Consider the following 22,710-nt stretch of genomic DNA (forward strand, 5'->3'; position numbering starts at 1 on the left):
TGTGTAGAGAACGAAAATTCCCAGTACTAAAACAAATAATAAAATAAAAACGCAATATCTACTTACCATCTTCTGCCTTTTCAAGCTGATTAATAGCATTAGCCAATTTTTCATTTAAATAATTTTTCCTGTACATGGCAGCATCAACACGCTGCTTGGTCTCAGTTACACCTAATTCACTGCCTTTGAACAAATGAAAACAGGATATTATCATTCAATGCATGCTGCTTTAAAGGGGTGATTAAAGGGGCGATTGAATGTGGCACCCCTGCATTAATGTTAAATTCCTTCCTTGTGTTGGAACCTACATTACGTCAATGCAACAAATTCTAAATTTATTCTTGGCCTGAAAATACCGTATTTGCTCGATTATAAGACGACCCTGATTATAAGACGACCCCCAAAATCTGAATATTAATTTAGGAAAAAAAAGAAAAAGTCTGATTATAAGACGACCCTATAGGAAAAAAGTTTTACTAGTAAATAATAATTCATGTCTATTTTTTTGTTTTTAATTTCCTTTTATTTACCAACCTGCCCCCAGTTATGCTCATCTGCAGCCAGTTATGCACATCTGCCCCCAGGCATGCCTTATACCCTCCTATATGCCACTCTGCCCCATGTTATGCCTTTTAACCCCCTATATGCCACCCTGGCATATAGGGGGTTAAAAGGCATATCATGGGACAGAGTGGCATATAGGGGGACACTTACATACCCAGACACTAAAATACCCACCCAGACACTTACACTTACCTACCCACTCTGACACTTACCTACCTACCCAGACACTAATATACTCAGGCACTTCACTCACCGCGATGCCTCAGCAGGCGCTTGCTGCAGCTCCCACGGGATTTCAGCATGATGCTGTGTGACCCCGCTAGGCCCCGCCTCCTCCAGAAAATTGAAGAGGTCTACCGGATCTGCTTTGGGACGGCACAGTGCCGCCGGGTCCCAGTCCTGCAGCAATCTCCCCAACCGGCTCTGCTTCCCCGCAGTGGGCGGGCTATCCCGGGAGCAGGAAGGTACGCGCGTATGCAACCTCGGCTGCTGCCGGCACTTTCGCCGGCGCTCGGTGATAGACGCCGGCAGCAGCTGAGGTTACCATACAGGAGGATCCAGGTCCCCTGCAGCGATGCGGGGGATCTGGATCTTAGTCTAATAGTCAGACCTCATTTGAGGTCTGATTAGAAGACGACCCCGATTACAAGACGAGGGGTATTTTTCAGAGCATTTACTCTGAAAAAAACCTCGTCTTATAATCGAGCAAATACGGTAATCAGTTTTGATTATTTGATGCAATTAGTCCTTTTTTCTGCAGGGGCAGTTGTGAAGTAAAGCCAGGCATTGGCTTGAGTGTGACCCTACTGAGTCAACAGTTGAATTTGATAGGATGTAAGAGTAGCTGGGACCCTACTAACTCAAGTGCAACTGAAAACTAACACAACCGAAAGCAATGGGGAGTTCAACAAAGCTGGCTTCTGGTTGACCCACGTTTTAGTCTACCCTACTCATTAGCCACAATTTGTTAAAAAAAAGTATGATGCATTTAAAATACACAGAAAATTGAAAGGCTGAGTTAAGGAGACACCAACTTACTAATTTCAGAAGATAGTTGCAACTCCTTTGCTTGTGAGAGGAGTCGATCACTCCCAACTTTATGGTAATTTATCTGGTTGTCAATTCCATCCACGGCCTTCAAACATAATCAATAGATACATTAACCATGAAATATCCAATAGTTTTGTGATATGTCTGTTACATGGAAGCACTGGAATTTACTACTTGCATTACAAGAATACAGTTACATTGTAAAAATTATTGAAAGCCACACATAATAATCCCATTGAATGCTATGATTTCAACACTGCAAGTGAATAGATGAAGTAGCACCTGGATAAAATGATTTGTTAAAAACATTTATCCTGTGTGCATTTTCCTTAAGAGTGTTCACCTTTGCACTAAATAACGCAGTGTTATTTATTGTAGGTTAATGAAACAGTTATTAAGAGAAAAATCGACCTCCCCCTACATATTTCCATTTCTCTAAGAAAATTCTACCATGCAGAGACACATGCAGGTTGCACTGTATTCACTTCCAATATGGGATGCAAAACTTCTTGAGAGATGGACTCTATTCCAGTGATGGTTTATAACAGATTGGTTGATACGCGATAGTAAGAGTGGGCTTGGTTTCTATATGTATTGTCAGTATTGCATTTCCACTTATTATAACTCTAATGATGTTATGTACTGACTCAAGCAATGTGTTCCATTTTTACTCTGTCTAAATAAATAATGGAATAAGCAAAATAGAAGAACTGAACGGCCAATAATTGCCAGGGAATACATCTCTCAACCCAATTGGATTATTATTGTGTGGTGAAGGGTATAATGTGTACTGCTTTCATTACATTATTAAGACTTGGGTACGATCTACGAAGGGAAATGAGGTGTTCAGTCTCTTGGCCTAATAACAACACAACATGACCTAAGGTTAGTATACTGGGCCTAATCCCGTGCACTCACATGATCCAAAAGATTGAAACATTGTCAACAGATACAATTTGTGTTAATACATTCTACCATGTTGTTCTTAGTAGCCACATACAAAGCAACAAACATGTGGAAAGAGGGGGCTCATATTAAACTGGGTGAGGAAACTAAAGGTGTTCTTATTTGTATATGTTTGCCAAACACTACTTTTTATTATTTAATATTTTATCATATGATAAAAAGCCTGTAAATCTTCAACTCCAAAAATGTAGGCCACGTAACACAGGAGCTAATGTTGGGTCACATAACTTGTGAACCATAAGCTCACAGGAGCGAGGCTAACTCTTGACTACTGCTGGGCTCCATGTGTGTAATCCACAAGAGAGGAAGGGTCTCAGAGGAGTGTGACAGAGGCACAGGAACCGGGGAATAGAGTAGAGGCATCAGGGATGGTGGGACGGTAGATACATCAGGAAAAGGGTAGAAGAGCAGAGACACTGGGACAGAGGAGACAGGGGAGAGGTACTGGAACAGAGTGGTGGGGAAGATACACTGAGATAGGGGAGATGTACAATGGAGACAAGAGGAAGAGGGCAGGTGGACAAAAAGACCAGGGATAAAGGGAGAATGAAGTGATTTGGAAGCAAACAATGCAACCCTGCTTCCTTATTAATGGAATCATACAGATCAATGTGCCCTTTATTCTGAAAAAATATGGCACATGTCTAAATATGTCTAACAGAGATGCCTCGTAGTAATTTGATCTGCGGAAAACACCATAGCATCATTTATCTGCCTTTTTAAAACAATACATATAGAAGAACATTGTAACTTACATCATTAACTCTTTCAGCAATATTCAGAGCCATTGCCGCTGTCTCATTGGCATCTTCAACAAAATTTACAATCCTTTCATACACATTGGAGGCATTAATGGCTTTTTGAACTAGACCGTTTGTGTCAACATCGTTTAAATTGCTGCAAACAAATCATGAAGATGCATACATTAGGGCACAAGAAACGAAGGATCTTTACCTCTTTAACATAATGGGACATAAGCAATTAAGATATATATGTCTTAATACATTTGTGGTCATTTAAGTTATTCTTTTGGCTGTAAAATCAATCTCTATGTTTCTATGAGCAGTTTCTGATTTAATGATATCTGAGCATCCAATCTGTGGCTTTTTGCACTTGTAGATCACATCTGGTATGCCTTTCCATTTTTTCTTGTCTATTTTGTTGATATAAATGAATGGAAAATAATTCAAAGGAATATGGACATGACACTGAATCAAATAATCTAACAAAGTTTACCTTGTAAGTCCATCTGCTTCCCTTTGAAGTTTAAGTGCATGGTTGACTGCCTGCTGAACAGTATCGGCAACATCCTTACTTAAATTTGCAAGTTTCTCTTGGAGCCCTTTGTTCGCACCATCTATTTCTGCATGGTGTCCAGACATGTTCTAGAGTTAAAAAAAAAATAAAAATCAAGAGGTTTACAGTGTGGAATACAGACATACTACAAAAATGCACATAAACATTTATACTCATAAAATCCACCTAAGCACAAAGATTGTTCTTTGTAGTAACATTTGTTACATTGCTTAGAGAATCAAACCCAAATGAAACATATATCAGTCTATTAGTAGGGACTTGTAAAGCTTCAGTTTTGGACCATCACTACATCTCCATCTGTAGTTCTGTGGTATATTAAAACACTTAAGGAGCCACAGAAAGGAACTGGCACTGGAGTCAGAAGGGGCTCCTTCTACCACTGTTCCTCTTCCTTGGTGGTCTAGCGCTATGACTCTCAACCGAGCCCTCCAAGGCACACAAACAGGGCATAGTTTATTTATTAGCACTATTTTAACTCCAATAGGGGGATTCATAAAATGAACTGTAGATGTGCCTTGAGGACTAGATCTCCTGCCTTATAAGAGATCTGGCCTTGCCCAGACTCTCATTTCTGGTACATGAAGCCACAGGAGAAAGAAGTATCTGTGTATTTTTTAAGGAATGCAGATGCACCACCGCCACTGGCATAAAAACAAAGGTGATGGAAAAAATCAGTGGGCAGTTGCTTGTAAATCTGTCCCTTCAATGCTTTATTTTGCTACTGCCATCTATAAACTAACACGTCCTTAAAACATAATATCTGAACACTCCAAAAATGTAAGTGTATCTGACCACATCATCAACAAAATACAGATTTGGCAAAGACTCAGTAATAATGTGCAATCATGGAATTTTACTTGGCTTAAATGGTTTTAATTCTCTTTGGTTAAAATTACCTTAATCATATCCTGAATATCTGCAATAGTTATGTATGAATCATCCAAGATCATTCTACCCTCTCTTAGTGTGGAATTAGTAGATTCTGCAGCTTCATTCACATTCTGTAACTGAACCTAGGTGGAGAAAAAAGGATTTATTCAATGAGATATTCACACAAGATATAAAGTATACAGTAAGTGTATTATCCCAACCACTGGGCATTCACAAAGCTTTAACTCTCCATGACTTCAAAAGCAAACTACAGGAACACCTTTTAAACTACCTGTTAAATTTAGTTGTGTTCCAGTTATTGCATTCCAATGTCTTAAGTATGACCAGGGTCTTATCATATGCTATATAAAAATGATTAGTCTTTTTAATGTCCACTAAATGTTCCCTATGTGTCACACATTCCATAAACATAATAGTGATTCTTAAATGAAAAACAAAACAAATGCAATTCAATTTTTTACTTTTTTGATGCCTGGAAATAAACATACTGCTCCATTATCCAATTTTATATAGTTTAAGGACAAATACCAAAAAAGAACATTTCTAGCTAAATATCCAATCTTTCTAGATAACTAGATGTGAATAAACAGAAATCTGCCGAGATCTGACAATGAATATGATTGCACTAAATTACGTCTATATTCTCTAGGTTCCTTTCAGCTAGAACATAATGTCCCGATTTTACTTCATTCGATGACGGGGACTGAACAAAGTTTCACTAAATGGAATCAAACAAGTTGGAAGCTTTAATAATCTTTTTGTGAATCAGTAATTGCAGCCCAATCACTGAATGAGGATTTAAAAAACTAAGATGCTTCCCTTGTAGTCATTTTTAGGTAAAGAAATAGTCTTGAGATTTTCAAATATAAAATAAGAAGAAGAAGAATAACAAATAGATATAGTGTTATATATGTGTTCATTTAATAGAGTTTGCTGTATATAAACTCTTGATGCTGTATGGTTCGAATAGTAAGCAAAAAAGTGTCTTATGTTTGTTTAATCACACAGAACATTTGTTACAAAGCTATATCTTCTAACAATGCAATAGATTTTCTGAAGCCTTGTTAGAATATATGCAACCTTAATTTGTAGAAAAACGGAATATATCTTACAGCATATGTTTGGAGCCTAGCGATATTTTCTGTGTTTGCGTCTGTTGTTTTTCCAACATGCTCCCGAGCTTTGTCCATTGCTTCTTGGAGATCTTGAATCTTTTCATTATATCTTGCAATAGGCTCCAGTATGTCAGGAAACAGAGCCAGTGTATTGTTTTGTATTTGCTGCCAGTCTTCCAGAACTTCACTTAATACTGAAACATCAGGACATCACCATTAAAATGATGCCGATTGCAACAAACAACCAAGCTGCAGATTTTAAATATGGTCAAATTGCCTTCCTTGTGTAAGCAGGTTATTTACTACATTCCGCTGCTTCCATAGATATCATTTTGCCATACAGCTACAATAGCGTTGTCTAATTGCCGACATGCACCTGTTGTGGACCCTATACAGCTTTTTGGATAGCCATTATAAACACTCATAGGTTCTACTGCATTATAAAACCAATGTGTTATAATGATACAAGGGTATGAATATGGAGTTTCACTAGGTGAATTGTTATTTCATGGCAGACTCCATATAAAAGTGCTGAATTTTCTATCCCCCAAAAGGTGGCAGCAATAAGTCATAACAGACAAAAAAAGCTTATGATATTCACAAAGAAAACATCCAAACCTGTAAACAGTAATTATTGAGAACAGACAAATATTATTGTAAAGATGAAATACCTTTTAAATGAGAATTTTATTTAGCAATTAAATATTTACGCTACCCTTTACGAAAAAGTCAAAGGCAACAATCCCAATATACAGCTTACTGCATTAAAGCTGTGGCCATAAACTGGCCCTATTATTATTATTATTATTATGTATTGTTTTATATAGGGCCATCAAATTCCGTAGTTCTGTACAATGGGTAGACAGGACATAACAAGTAGTATGTAACATAAATTAATAAATAAACAGAGACAACAGGTGAGGAGGGCCCTGCTCAAACGAGCTTACAGTCTAAAGAGTTTCTTTTAATAAAATTCCCTCCTCAGTATTTCCTTGTTGCCATTTATATTATATCTCGATGTAAAAATCAAAATCAAGAGAACTCACAATCGTTGGCTTTATCTGTCTCCTCTTGAACCATAGTTCGGTGTCGGCTGAAGTTAATAATTGCAATGTCCTCTAGCATCTGCTCTGCTTTACGCAGGTTTTTGGCACGATCTGTGACACTCACTTCCCCTTGAAGGGATTCATAGTATATCATCTTATCAAGCACCTCTGTTAACAAAATGAAATTGCATATATTGATGAAAAATCTTGCAGAAAACATAAAATGTCTTCTAGTAGGCTGCATTTACTAATGACATGCCATTCTGTACCCTATCAGTTTTTTAAACTGTAAAAAAGTACTGTAACCATGGCCTGAGATTAATTTAATAGCATACTTAATTTGTTAAGGCGGATGCACGATGCTGTGGATCAATGGTAAGAAGAGACATGAGAAAACTTAGGAAGATAGACGGGAGCATAGGGACGGACCTTTTGGAGACATTTTGACGCGATGGGGTGAGTTGTATGGAGACACGTGTATTAGTTATTTTGGTCCCCGGGGCAGAGCACTACATTATAATATGATGCACGTATTCCTGGTATGCATGAATTTAAACCATTGTTTCCCAGGGACTGTCTATCGAGAAACCATCTATTTTTATTTTTAACTGTTTGGAAGATGCATTGGATCCTCCCTATACTTGGATGTGGCCCATTCAAGACTAGGAAGGACTCCTAGTGCAGGGGAGTATATAAATACATTCTCCATATTTCCACCTTCTGCCATTGGGCTTCGGTGGACTAGTGTAACTTTTTTTCAGCAGCAGTTTTTCAGTTTTGCATCTGGATTTTTTTCTTTAAAAAAAGAAATCAAGAAGCTCTTTCCTTGGGATGGATCACCAAATAATCGGTGGATAGGCCCTGAAAGGGTAAAATATCATTTTTTTCCTGACAGATTTACATCAGAAATGTGAAAGTCAACCAGTCAAGAAGTAAGGTGGAAAGGTTTGACGGCTGCTCTTTGCAGTTCTGTTGCATAGATAAAATGAAGTCTGAAACAAAGACTCAGCAGTGTAACCTGTCTTTTTTTCTATGTTCCACAGGCAATATAAATATGGATTTTGTTGGACTGTACTTGAGCTATGATGAAGTGCCAGATTATTTCGCTGTCTTGATAATGCAGAATAGATGTGGCAAGTTGGAGAAACAGGGAAGGTTCAAACCAACAGCTATAAATGTGACAGAGACTGAAATTGTGGGACAGTGGAAAATCAGCTAAACCACAGAATGTTCAGAAGTGAATGCAGATGTAATAAACCCCAGTTTCAAATTAGCATAGATGTTTGAGTCATTTCGATGGGTTGATGAAAGGACAGTTGAGCCTGGTAAATATTCTCCATGGGATTAATAATTCAATATATACCAACAAGCACAGTCTGGCAGCTTTTAATGGCACATGCTAATGGTATGTGTGTTGTGACTATAGTGTATTTTCTTGTTCCTTTTAAACAGTGTATCTGTTTGTTTGTTTTTCATCAATACTTGTGCTACCTAAACCACATGATGTCTAAATTAGTGGTCTCCTAAATAAATGCCTTCTACAGGTGATAATCTAAATAATTATGAAAACAAAAACATATTTGAGTTCCCAAACAAGAGTGAGTTACATATAAAAATGTTCTGGTTTTATGTTTCAAAAGTGGCCTTCAAGAATTGATTACCTGAAATAAAAATGGCTATGATAAGTAAAAATAATAATCAGCCCAAGACCAAAGCCTTGCAATCACTATAAAAGCCTACTAATACTGGGGTGTCAAACTTAATTCTCAGGGGTGGAATAAGGCCCCAACTCATTTTATAAGTTCCCCAGTTGGCTTTACGGATGGGGGTAGTCACTGCCCTCTGTCAGTACTATTTAAAATGCATATCTGGTGTATCTTTAAGACTATTGATTATCCCTGTTCCGAACCAGCAGATTTCTTTGAGTGTCTGTGCATTATTCTATGCACGTGTATATAATAAGAAATGCAGAGACATAAGTGGACTAAAAACAGCGATATAAGGGCAAGGGATGAGGCATGACAAAATGACAATTAGATGCTAAAACCTAAGATAGAATTATTAAAATAGTAAAGCCAGAACAAACATATATATATACCTTGTATGCCATCCTTTATATCATTAGCTTGTTGTGCAATAAGATGGGCTCGCTTGCTTGTGTCCATGGTTTCCTTGTGTATCTCAGAGCCTTTGATCTCTGCTAGATTTCCCTAGAAATAGCCAATATCAACACAAGTTTAGAATGTTGTGGTCAGTGTTTATACACCAAGTTTATTTACTGTGCAGTGCAGAACATTCCAAACACAGTGTGAAAACTGATCTGATATTATAGACCACATGTTAAAACAATGCAGATTTATACTATTGAGCTTAAAGACAGGGCAGTTTATACAGTGCACATTTTATGTTACAACAGGAGATGTTTATTTATACATACTAATATACTAGATAGCAACCAAACTTAACAAATTGTTTCTAATTTCTAAATGTTAGACTGAGGCACACTGAGGTCCCGAAATGGACATTTGGCTTGTTATCAGAAATATTCTGCTCCCCGAAAAACACATACTGATTTGATATATAGCCTGACTTTTGGCCATCCACTACAGTTCCAAAACAAATTCTAAACATAGCAAGGTAATACTTGTTGCTTCTTATACTGATAAGAAAAGAAAATTCTGCACTCCATATGTTGAATCCGGCGGTTTAATTAATGTATCAACAAGGGATACTTTTTTGGTCACACCAGACCTTTACGAACCTTAACTTAAAAAATCCTACATCTTAATAAATAACCACATCAAAATGTACTATTTAAATATACCAACCTTCGTTGCTAATTCATTCACTTCAGCCTGAAGAATGTCAGCTTCAGTTTCAACACTGTCAATCTGGAGGTTTGTACGTATGGACTCGCTTTCTTTGTCTGCCAAACTCCCCTGAGTTAAGGTAAAGAGAATTGTGTCACTCGGTACAACCCAATCCTATACAACACATATACAGGTAGCTTATATTACTTGTATAACCAAGACCTAGGATCTTAACTTCAATTACAGATGCCTTTTTCATTTTTGAGTCACCTAAGTTTAACTCCCAGGTTGCTTTTTTCCCTGTATTTGTAAATACTGGAACAATTTCCAAATTACTTACAGCCCGGTTTATCATAATGTTAAAAGAGATGAAGCATTATAATCTTGAGACTTGTTTGTGTAAACAGGGACAAGGAAATACAGATTTTACAGTTTTTGTTACCTTAAGGTGGAAAATAGTAGAATTAATTTTGGTGAGGTATTTTTGGGCGGCAGCACCAGTTGATATGCTCAGTATAGTTGCCCTTGTTCCATTGACTAACAATGCTGTTCGTCGGAGGTCATCAATCAGGTCCCAGATACATTTATCACAATCTAGTAAAACCAAAATACAATCAATAGAGAAATGCTAACTTGGCTTAGGAATCAAAATGTTTAGAATTCAAAATTTTGATTTGTTCCTGGATTTCTGAAGAACTGTGCCAGGGCTAAAGTTAATAAAACTAATAATAAAAGCTACTACAAAGCAGAGAATGACAAGTACAATTTTGCTAATTCTGTGGTTTCCACTCTACACTAGCTTTAACCAGAATGAATTCTGTACACACAAAAAAGATAGGTATATACAAAATATAGAAAAACATAAAAAAATAAAAGATGCAAAAAAATAAACAGACGAGGCCATCATGGAGCAAGGGAACAGCTTGTATGTTCTTTAAAGAATGTTTGTTTTTGAAGAATACAGTACTACAATATGTTGTTGGCAGGGATTGGTTCAGTTATGAGAACCTGTGAGGGTTGCCTGAAAATTACTCGACAGTCTCTAATTTAGGGAGTGTATCCCACGTCCTGCATTGTTGTGATAAGGCAGTTCAGATGTCCCTCTTTGCAGCTGCATCCTAAGTGTACACAGTGATGCAGCCAGTCTGAAGGAAGGAGTCAACGCTCAACAGGATCATGTGTGGGGTTAGCCAATTTGTGGGCGCCTGTATCACTATTTTTACCCAAAGGTGTAAGCCAGATTAAACATTATGCATTAATGTATGAAGCATTAACTGGCTGGCCTACTGTCTAGCCTTGACCTCTGTTACTACAGTCTGTTGTAGGATACTGGCTGCATGGAGCAGCTGTTTAAATGCAGTGGTAGAGGTCCACAAAATCTTCTGTTTGGAAGAACATGTAGAGGAAAATTACTTACAACACAGATTGTAATTATGAAAATATTTTTGTTAAAAAAACTGTAAAACTTACCGAATGAACAGTCTGAACTAATTGGTGAATCAGGATCTTCTAATAAACACTCTCCAGTTTTATTATTACATGGCCCTCCTCCACAGTTACATTCTAAGGGAACAGAAGAAACTATTACACATCTGTATTCTTAAAAATCAGCGAGACAATATGTGAAAGGTGATAATGTTTACCATACAAAAAAGATTTTAGATTAACTCACAGAGGACAGACAGTGGCTTAATAGCCTGTACTGTGGTATATTTCTGGTTTGGGAGCATCTCAAATATTAGCTCTTCTGTGCTATTACAAAGGAAAAATATATCAGTCTGATCTTGCCAGAAGGGCAGTCCAAAACATAAATGTGAGGTGAATTTCCTCTGGATGAGGGAACCAACAATCCGAAAAGGACATTTCAGCCTTCAGGAGCCTCATCAGTGGAGTCTAGTTGGCATCCATCTAGGCACATTAGATGAAGGATGTCCATGTCTGGAGTCACCGTTGCACTTGGGGTGAGTCCCAAGAGTTCCCGAAGGGAAAATAGCATAGAAACACTTAATAGCCTGTCCTATGGTGCACTCCCGGCTTGGGAGCATCTCCATCAACATATCAGTCTGATCCTGTGGAAGGGCAGTCCAGAATCTAAATCCAAATTCCCCCTGCACTAGGGAAATATGAAACCCAGACGTCAGTGGGGTCTGGTTGGACAGGCTGTCCATCCTTGTGGAAAGGTGAGTCCAGACATGAATAACCTTGTTCTCTTGTGCCTAGAGGGATACCCACCAGACATCACTGACAATACTTAAGAAGGCTGAAACGTACGTATGATGTAGCTGGTTCCCTTGCGCAGAGGAAATTTGCCTTGTATTTCGGTTCTGGACTGCCCTTGCATCAGGATCAGACTGATATGTTGATGGAGATTTTTCCTCTGTAATGGCACACATCATTTTTACAGACTGCAAGATCTTTAGTCTTCAGTAAGTGCAGTGTTGTATCTGTCAGCACTTACTCTGACAGCCAGATGGACTGTAATTCCAGTACCCTGGCCTGCACCTCTCACATCTCAGACCTCCTGTACCATCTCTGCATTTACACTGTTGAGTTACGGGATCACAATAGTTATCCAGAGCCGCAACGCTGCACTCACACTTCTGACAGCCCAAGCAACTGTCATATCCATAGTATCCAGCCTGGGAAACAAAACATAGGGCATAATCAGGCATTATCATATTCCATACATACAGTAACTTACACTACAACAGATGTTGCAGCTGGCAACCTGGCTGGCAAGAGTTAAATTTTTTTGTGAATGGAAAGAATTCCCAGGATTAAGTTAGGTTCTGTGAATTGTTGAATTACACGCTGTATTACAAACTGACCTTTTTCCTGGTCCCAGTGAAAAGGCTTAGTGGATATAGTTACACAATAAGTAAAAAAAATATGTAAAACCTTATCTAGTTACAAAAATATATGTGCAATTGTATTGTGTAAGATAAGACTACTGCTTTTTCCTGTTGTTTCCCGCAGTCAGTGGAGGTTAACAGGAAATAGGGAGATCACTATTAAATAGTGTAATGTCAAAGTTACTTTATCCCTTGTCTCTGTAATGAAAGCATCCAGAAAGGCATATTATGTCATAATCGACAGGATCCTACTTCCCTAAAAAGGTTATTAATATTGTGAGAAAACTGCTATATAAACAGGCCTGGAAATATTTGTACACTGACACAATTTTCATAAGTTTTGGCCCTTTACGCCACCACAATGGATTTAAAATGAAACAACTGAGATGCAATTGAAGTGCAGACTTTCAGCTATAATTCAAGGCGTTGAAGAAAAATATTGTATGAAACATTCAGGAATTGCAACCATTTTCATACTTCAAGGGCTCAAATGTAATTGGATAAATCAACACAATTCTGAATAAAAATTTTATTTTTAATACTTTGTCGAAAATCCATTGCAGGCAATGACTGCTGGAACCCTGGAACACATTCCCATGCCATCACACTGCCTCCACCATGTTTTACAGCTGATGTGGTATGCCTTGGATCAAGAGCCGTTCCAAGCCTTCTCCATATTTTTTTTCTTCTCATCATTCTGATACAGGTTGACCTTAGTTTCATCTGTCCAAAGAATGTTGTTTCAGAACTGGGCTGGCTTTTTAGATTTTTTGGCAAGTCTATTCTGGCCCTTCTGTTCTTGAGGCTTGTGAATAGTTTGCACCTTGTATTTGCTCTCATGAAGTATTTATGGTAGACTTGGATAATGATATGCCTACCTCCTGGAGAGTGTTTTTCACTTGGCTGGATGTTGTTAAAGGTTTTTTTTTAACCAATTTAAAGGATCCTACAATCATCCACAACTGTTGACTTCCGTGGATGTCCAGGCCTTTTTGTGTTGCAGAGCTCACCAGTGTGTTCTTTTATTTCTCAGAATGCACCAAACTGTTGATTTGGCCACAAATAACGTTCCTGCTATTTCTCTGATGGATTATTTTTTTGTAGATTTTTTTGCATTGAGAGCTCCTTGTTGTGGGTTGCCAGCAACAGCTTCCAAATGAGAATGCCACACCTCGAATCTCGTCCTTTTAACTGCTTTATTGATGAAGAAATAACGAAGGAATAGCCCACACCTGTCCATAAAACAGCTTTGGAGTCAACTGCCTAATTAATTTTGGTCCTTTGAAAAAGAGGGAGCTACATATTAAAGACCTGTAATTCCTAGACCCTTCCTCTAATTTGGATGGGAATACCCTCAAATTAAAGCCGAGAGACTGCACTTTAAGCACATGTTCATTATTCAACTGCAACTTAAATTTATTTTTGTAAACAGACAAAATAACAAAGCTTATGTCAGCGTCCGAATATTTTCAGACCTAACTGTATACAGTATATATATATATATATATATATATATATATATATATAAATATATATGGGCATGGAGTACATGAAGGAGAGACTATGGCAGGATGTACTTGAGGGGATGTAGACTTCCTTTCATTTACAAAGATCCTCATGTTTTTTAGATCATGGGAAAATGTTTTACTATCCTGCTATCTTCTGGTCAAGGGGGAAAACTAATGAAGAAAATAAAAAAAAACAGGCTTTAGCATAGCCAATCAGCATCTATAAACCACTTACTTTGTCTGAATCCTTATTCAAATTGGGATTATATTGAATGCTGACTGTGCATACTTTAATATCAAAATTTTATGTCAAATACACACAATATCCCTATCTCACCAGAGAATGTTACTACATTATGTTTTTTCTATGCATTTTTACAAGAATTATCCATACTGTACTCACCTGACAGCGATCACAACTAGCTCCTATGACACCTGGTTTGCAGTGACATTGTCCGGTAACATCATGGCAGAATGTGGTACCACACTTTGAACACTGACACTCTAAAAGTATAATTAATATATATTAACCCCAGCATACATGATCAACTAATCATATGGCCGATTGCATTATAGGTATCACACCACTGAGCTTATATTACAGTATGAGTAAATAATATTATCGTTCTCAAATATGTAACTCCTCTGAAATTATCATTCAAGTAATTATATCATGCATATATATCTACCAAGAAAAGTATTTTTGACTGTAAGAATGAATAGTGGATGGTTTAACTCTTTATCAAACAAAGCTGATATGGCAAATGTACAACTGAAACAATACTCTAGTACTAGGACGAGCTTGGCTGGCCTTTTATAAATAATAGTCACATTGCAGTATAAGCCATGTATTATGCATGATGCCCTTCTTGCAGGAGCCAACTTGCCAGAGTTGTGCGTACTAGTTAGCAGGCAATGGAGAAAAAAATGTTCTTAACTGTTTAAACAGACAAATAAATCCCCAATATATATGCCTTAGATATGTGTTTTTTGAATGCTAGTTGCTGGGTATGCACTGATTTCTTGCTCTATTTTGTATAAGAAAAGAAATGCAAATTTATAGAAAAAAAAGCTTTTCTGGAGGCAGAGTGGCATAAAGGGGGTTAAAAGGCATATCATGGGGCACTCTGCCTCCAGATTAAAGGATTAAAGCCAGTTCACCGGCTGCCAGAGACGAGAATTCCCTGCAGCGCTGTGGGGAATTCTCCTCTGTGGCAGCTGGGGAAGGTCTGCGCGATGTGCGTAGACAACCTCCGCTGCTGCCCGCGCTTTTGCTGGTGCTCGGTGGAAGTGCCGGCAGCAGCTGAGGTTACCAGACAGGAGGATCCGAGTCCCCTGCAGTGCTGCGGGGGATCTGGATGTTAGTCTCATAGACAGACCTCTATTTGAAGTCTGATTATAAAACGACCTTGATTATAAGATGAGGGGCATTTTTCAGATCATGTGCTCTGAAAAAAAACCTCATTTTATAATCTAGCAAAACGGTAAGTAATTTCTTTGTGTATAGGGCTGCCTTTAATATATCTAAATCCAGCCAGAGCCACAATGAGTTTATATACATTATACCACCTCATGATTCAATGTTAACAATATGTAGTTTTATTACAGCTTACAAACATATGATAACATGTCAGTTACTAACACAAATTTATATATATATAAAATACCTGTGCAGTTTTTTGCTATTCTGGCATCTCCATAATAGCCATTTGCACACTGTTCACAGTTAAAGCCAGAGGTATTGCGCATACAATTATTACATTGTCCAGTCAGCTCATTGCAATCCTCAAATATCAGATTAGGATCTGAATTCCCACTACAGTCACATTTTTTACATGTGCTTCCTTTCAATAAAGGGTTTCCATAGTAGCCTGGGGCACATCTTAAAAAAGAAAAGAGGAAAAATAACACATTTAGACCTGCACTTAATTAAAATAAACTATTTTGTAAATCACATCGTAAAAAGCTAAAGCTGAAGCAAATTAATCATGGTTTACATCAAAACCTTTGGGATACATCTCTCATTTTTTTTTAATCTTAAGGTGCTTACAGCTGTTTGCATAAGATATACTCTCCTACTTCATTACTATGTTTCCTAAGCAGGGACCTGTAAATCCTAACATTTTTATGTTATAATATTATACAAGTTAAATCTCTCTTCATTTTGATGAACATCTGGATACTACTAAAATACTGCTAGCAGCATTTCCATCTCACTTGGACGCCCACAGCAGAATTTAATAAAAACATTTTTTTTTTTACATTTTACAGTACTATTTTGCATAATGGCAGAGATCCTTTGGGTTGTTCACCAGAAATGTCAGCTGTGCTTATACCTTTCACATTTGGGACCAGCATAGTTTTCCCTGCAAAGGCAACGCATCGAGCCACGCTTCATTCCACAAGAAAGAGCAAAACTGCAAAATAAAATTAAAATATAGTTAAAAGTGTACCAAAAAAGGCTCAAGTTCAACCAGACAATACTAAGGATGATTACAGCTCCTTTGTGACTTGGACAAAGCAAAAACTACAACTGCACATAACTATTCATCCATAATGTATTTAACCATTATCTTAACTTTGTACGGATACCCTTATACTCTGGTGCTTCAGATCTTAATTATACCCCTGAACTCTGGTAAATCAAGATTATTGATAGTCTCAACAGCTGGTTAAATTTATCTAAGTAATAGGCCAGCTTTAAAGTTATGGTGGTGCTTGGGCCGAGCTTGAAATGCTGATTGTCCTTTTCAGTTACCAAACCCATATGAAGAAAAATATGAAATATAAGTACAGTTCACAACAGCTGAAAAATACTTGATCAAAGTTTTTTTATTACCAAAAAGAAATTCACAGAAAGTGGCAATGGTGCAAAGTGTGAACATCTAGAGGAAAGTTGCAGCGCAGATGCCACCAGTCAACCAGGGGACATTATAGTTTACCATAAGAACAATAGTTTTCTGTACGGATATTTTTCATTTAAATAGAAAGAAAACATAAGGAAGATATCCTACACAACATTTAATAGGGTTCCAAAATTACGACAACCCTTCTCTGTGTCTTCCAATAATCAAACAGTGAAACTTTAAGAAGACTTTTGGGACTGTACAAAGAGAAGAGACATCTGGCGCTATCTAGAGAGTTTCCTGCATTTGCCTCTTCGTTACATTCATACGAGCTAGTAATTCAGTTCATGGGAACTACAGAGAAGCAAATGTTCCCATCAGAGTTATGATGAGATCATGTGTTCTGCTTCGTATCCTCTCCCTCTGGAGACACAAACCAAATTCTCAAGCATTTCGCATTCTTTAAGAATGAAAGTCATAATCAAAACTTTTATTTTGAGCATGTTTACAGTAAATTCTAAGAAAACATAAGTATGATTAATACACTCTTCTATGTTCTATTAAATGAACTGGGATATTGTATGATGAGTCACTTAAGTACATATGTAGAAAGGTACAGAAAACATGAGCTAACATGTAAATAAGTACAGGCAGAATCAACTGAACATTACATTAAGCAGATTTAAAATCTAGCTTGTTATATGTACTACTATGATGTCATTTATTATGACATACATCACAGCTAGGTTTATCTCTTTGATATTTGTTAATTACTTTCAAGACACACCTAGGCAGAACCATATTTAATGAACCACACTCATTTGCAAAGAAAACATGGGAAATGTAAAAAAATCAAAAGCTATATAAAACAACATGAATAGTGTATTACTAAAGTTACTTTAATTTTTTTCAGACAGTTTTCCGTTTGGTAAATCAAGAATTCTGGTTTTGGCAGCAAGTGGACAATCAACTGTGCATTGTCATCAAATCCAGTGTAAATATTAGATTTACTCACAAGTCATGTACTTAAATGGTTGTTAATGTGTGTTAAAAACAGAACCATTTCATTTTACAGATAATAAAACAGGTCATTGTTACAAATTACGAATGCAAAATACAGATACATCATATTAAACCTGTTACCAAAAAAACTGTCATTTTCAGATGCACAAAACAGATATGTTTTCTACTGGAGATTTTGCTTTAATGCAAGTGTGCCAAAAAATGCTCTGAAGATATTAATTAGCTTTTGTAATAGTTTTTTTTACATATCCTACACCAACCAGTAACATTAAACCAAGATATTAGTTGGAAGCAAAAGATACTGTGATATTGGTCACAGAACAGATTCATTTTAGTGGATCAATGTTCATCAAGCAAGATTTAGTGTTACACTAAACCTCAGAGCAGGTCTGTCTTTATCCTGCCCAGGGCCCTGCACTGCAGCTACATACTGTTCTGTGATCTATCTAGGTTTAAGTAAAGTGGAGTTCTGAGGTATGCTGTCATGTCACTGCATTCCACTTCTCTTGGACCCACAGAGCAGTAAGTAGCGCCAGTGAAGGGTCCTCCTGATTTGGACTTGGGACAGGATAAGGAGGGTTCTTCTCTAAGGTCTTCATACCTTATGCAACCCTACAAAGGCATGGTGGAAACCCCACTTGCTCCTTTCTATGGGCAAAAAGGCTATAAAAAGCATTTTTACTCTGAGCCCTACAAACTCTGAAGGCAGTTCTGCCTTAGTAGTACCTTCTTCAGGTGTAAACATTAATAATTACATCAGAAGAATTGATCTTTGATAGCTTGAAAGCTTACAGTAAGTCTACCTCAGACTCTATGAACATTGTCTTCTAAAAATGTGTCACAATCCTGAAAAATGGTGACTAGTGACACACTATCGCTTGCTCAAATGTGCTGATAATGTTTTTTTTTCAAAATCTTATAGCACGTTTCCCCCATTCATTACATACTTGTTGGAGCTGGTTGGCAGTGGGCATGGACAAGCGAGGCAGTTTCTCAAAACGCCGTGAATCATATCTTCCATGTATCCAGGTGGGCATTTATCACAGTGTTCACCTGTAGTGTTTCGTTGGCAGTCCTGTATTAAACAAGTACAGGCATTATTATTATTATTATGTTTTCAATATTAATTGCGCATTAGTATTATTACAGTATCATTAAATGCAATAATATTCCTCTGCGAGTGAATACATTTAGATAATGCTTATGATGTATTCAGAATTAAAAAATACCAGAACTGATAGCTTTATTTTTAAACAAAAGGAGAATCCTGTTAACAATGTTAATCCTGTTAAAGCCGAACGTGAATTGTACTGGAGTTGTGCAGGACAATAGCAGTAAATGGTCTATGTTATCACCAAATGGGATGGGGTAACATCCCATACAATACTAATATTGTGTATAGAGCATAAAAGATAATCTGTACATTATAACGAAGAACCCTATGTGAATTGAGTACTGCAATTGAGTACGGTTACTTTGCTTATGGTGTCACATGTTAATGTCATAAAAGTAGGAACAGATCCAGTAAACCTATATTTTTTTTTCTTCTGTGTGGTTCTACACATCTGTTTGCAGAAAAATACAGAGCTTGACCCTACGTTCAACATTAACAGTGCAAATCCTGTTTAGGAGACAGATCCCCTTTAATACACACATTGAAAAAGTGGTTAAACACATGCTCACAACCTTGCAGCCCTTGAGATATACTGTAGGCTGTAGGGGAATGCATTTTTTCCTATAACACCCGCTGTTATGGCACACTTGTATATGACCCTAGAATCTTGCAAATTCCCAAAGGGACACCACCAGATCAACAATATGGCTAACATTATATGGTACACATTACTGTGGTTAGAAGACTTGTGTGGACGTTACCACAGAACTATGGATACATCACAGCTTTCAAGGTTTACAGTGTTTGGACTCATGTGCATTGGACGTTGTTGTTCAAAGCTGCTACTCTATGTATATACAATAACAAAAAGCATCTGTGATTGGGAAACCTTTTTGAAAACATTGTGTTTGGCCATAAGCCAAAAGTGTGGCGGATAAAGGACTAAAGCACAGTAAATATGGTTCCAAACGTCTTTGTTGTCAGTGGAAAGTTTTTTTTTTGGGGGGGGGGCAGCAAAAAAAGTCCCATCCTTTCATATAAAGATAACATTTACAAATAACATATTTGGTGATATAAGAAAGTAAACCAAAGTAGCTAACTGCATACCTAAGAGCCAATGCATGCTCTTATTGTTAAAGGAAGGCACTAAGTAATATAATAGTACTTTTAAGAAGTACTGTAGAACCCACTCACTATTGATAGAAAACTACAAATACAACTTTCAAGGGCTCTGATGTTTACTGGAGTGGTCAATATATGATTTTTTTTATAAGCATTCTTTATTAAATGCTCTGTTTTATACTGATTTTTAGTCTGTACTCCAATTGGATTTCTTGTTTGGTTTATGATTAATGCTGACCAGATTGCTATGTAGTTTTCTGTTTTATGCTTTATTCTTTTTCCATCCAATTAGTGTGGGGACAACTTATACAGTACCCTATGGCTCCAATGATGCTGTGCCCTGCACAGTATGGGATGTAATTGATTCACTTTTACGAGTCTGCCCATCCCATATACTGTAGGGCAGCACTTCACATGTGTATATGTATCAATTGGCCAATGGGGTCACCATAACACCACTGTGCTTCATAGAATAAAGCAAAGGCAAGTTTCCGGTGTTTTATCACGGTGACGTTGATTTACATTGTTATCTTGGAAAAGTGAGTTCCAGTGGCCAAATAGGTTCTGGAAGGAGCCACACAAATTTATACCTGGACAGGGCCATGTACTACCCTTGGAATAAAAACCCGCACTCACATGTGGAAATGTTAGAATAAAATCAATATACTGTATACATGCTATCTAATTAAATAACATCATCCTACAGTTAGATTATACCAATAAAAATAAACATCAAAACACATAAACATCAAAATGCATTTCAAAACAGGAAAGTCTATGCATGCAGAAGATAAATAGACTTCTTGTAGCCTTGACCTTCCTATTGCAAAAAAATTGTCTTCCTTCTTCATAGCACTTAACAGTGACTCGTTTTGTTTTGTCATATTATATCTTTTCAACTTTCCTGTTTGGAATAAATCATTGCTTAAATAGAGAATACATATTAAGTTGAGAGGAAGGATTGTCATGGTAAATTCTTCTCTTAACTATTCCATATGTGATAACATTGCATGGTTTGACAGTGGAGGAAACATAGGACACAAGGAACATTTGTCAAAGGATTTGTTATGAAATACAGAGTATTTTTTTCTAAAAGATAGTTCAGGGAGGACTTTTGTTTCTCCCATCTCAATTTTACAATTCATTCATGAACCTGCTTTCAGGTTTTGATGGTTCAGTTGGTTTCATGATTATAATATAACATTTTAATGGCTTGATAAATTGGGTAGCAGCAGACATTTAAACAACAACCGCAATGCATACAATGATCACTCATCACTACAAATGCCTTTTCTTACTGCACTAAATGTTTGGAAATTGCCTCTTGAAAATTATTTTCTATAAAGCTCTAAACATCAGTTTCCAAAACTACTAAACTGATGGACTTAGCAAACTCTAGATATGGCATTTAATTTCCATCCATCTTCCCACAGAGCAGTCAAGTTTTAATAGGGCCTTTTATCTTCTGGAAACAAAACTCAGATGAATCAATGAATTATCCTAATGGTTCTTAGCTGTGTTTTTAGGATCAGGACACTGTAAAATACTGTATCAAATGGGTAATTTTGAAACAAGGACTGATATTGCTTCCTGAAATTTGCTTTTGTGGATTTTGTGGGGATGAATTTTATAATTTCTTTAGCCATATACTTAGTGTATATGTATGTATATGTATAGATATATGACAAATATATATATAGATTGTTGGTAAAATGTTTTCACCTCCACAACCTAACATCACTTAATGGCTTAAAGTAATAAGGTATGCTTACTAATATCTAGATCACCTACAGGAAGAAGTAGGCAGCAACAGGAGCTGTGGTGAACATTTCAATAAACATCTCATGTGCATCTTATTTGTTATAACAAATTTGGTCATGGACACTAATGTCTGTTTAGGAAACTTTGTCTATCCTTGGCTCTAGATTCCAGCAATTATGGAAATTTCTTCCTTAGTTACATGCTTTTTATTTAATTTTGTTGTGAAGTTTCAAATATACTACTTCAAACATTTGGGGTCACATAGCTGTTTTCATGGAAAACAAGGACATTTCTAGCTGTGTTAACATAATTGGTTTTCTAATGATCAATCAGCCTTTTAAAATTAAACTTGGATTAGCTAAAACAGCGTGCCGTTGGAACACAGGAATGATGGTTGCTGATAAAGTGCCTCTGTATGCCTATGAAGTTATTCCATTTAAAATAAAAATAAAAGATTTAAAAAAATTGTTTCCAGCTACAATAGTCATTTACAACACCACCAAGTCTACACTGTATTTCTGAACCATTTAATGTTATTTTACTGGACAAAACTTGCCTTTCTTTCAAAAACAAGGACATATCTAAGTGACCTCAAACTTTTGAACAGTAGTGTATATTAGAATTTAAACTGACATGCAAACATCAAACATTAAGTCACAATCTAAGATTATCTATAGTAGACTTTGGGGAGATCATGAAAAATTTAAGTAAAACCACAAAACACA

At 36.9% G+C, this 22,710-nt stretch overlaps 1 protein-coding gene across 1 annotated transcript in view; it reads right to left on the minus strand.

The window, feature by feature from the left end:
• LOC149284632 (laminin subunit alpha-4-like) overlaps window positions 1-22,710 on the minus strand; it is a 55,533-nt gene that overhangs the window by 18,569 nt on the left and 14,254 nt on the right. The window contains exons 4-17 of the mRNA XM_089496473.1: window positions 18,936-19,063; window positions 16,456-16,536; window positions 15,787-16,001; window positions 11,230-11,322; window positions 10,202-10,353; window positions 9,778-9,933; window positions 9,048-9,159; window positions 6,950-7,117; window positions 5,901-6,097; window positions 4,794-4,910; window positions 3,817-3,965; window positions 3,336-3,477; window positions 1,603-1,699; window positions 67-183 (exon numbers count right to left, since the gene is read on the minus strand). Of these exons, the coding sequence (XP_089352599.1) occupies window positions 67-183; window positions 1,603-1,699; window positions 3,336-3,477; window positions 3,817-3,965; window positions 4,794-4,910; window positions 5,901-6,097; window positions 6,950-7,117; window positions 9,048-9,159; window positions 9,778-9,933; window positions 10,202-10,353; window positions 11,230-11,322; window positions 15,787-16,001; window positions 16,456-16,536; window positions 18,936-19,063 (1,924 nt within the window). The remainder of the gene's footprint in view (window positions 1-66; window positions 184-1,602; window positions 1,700-3,335; window positions 3,478-3,816; window positions 3,966-4,793; window positions 4,911-5,900; window positions 6,098-6,949; window positions 7,118-9,047; window positions 9,160-9,777; window positions 9,934-10,201; window positions 10,354-11,229; window positions 11,323-15,786; window positions 16,002-16,455; window positions 16,537-18,935; window positions 19,064-22,710) is intronic.

This window comes from Sceloporus occidentalis, unplaced genomic scaffold (genome assembly GCF_023333645.1).
Source record: "Sceloporus occidentalis isolate IW3139 unplaced genomic scaffold, rSceOcc1.0.p SCAF_90, whole genome shotgun sequence".
In the NCBI taxonomy this organism is placed as follows: domain Eukaryota; kingdom Metazoa; phylum Chordata; class Lepidosauria; order Squamata; family Phrynosomatidae; genus Sceloporus; species Sceloporus occidentalis.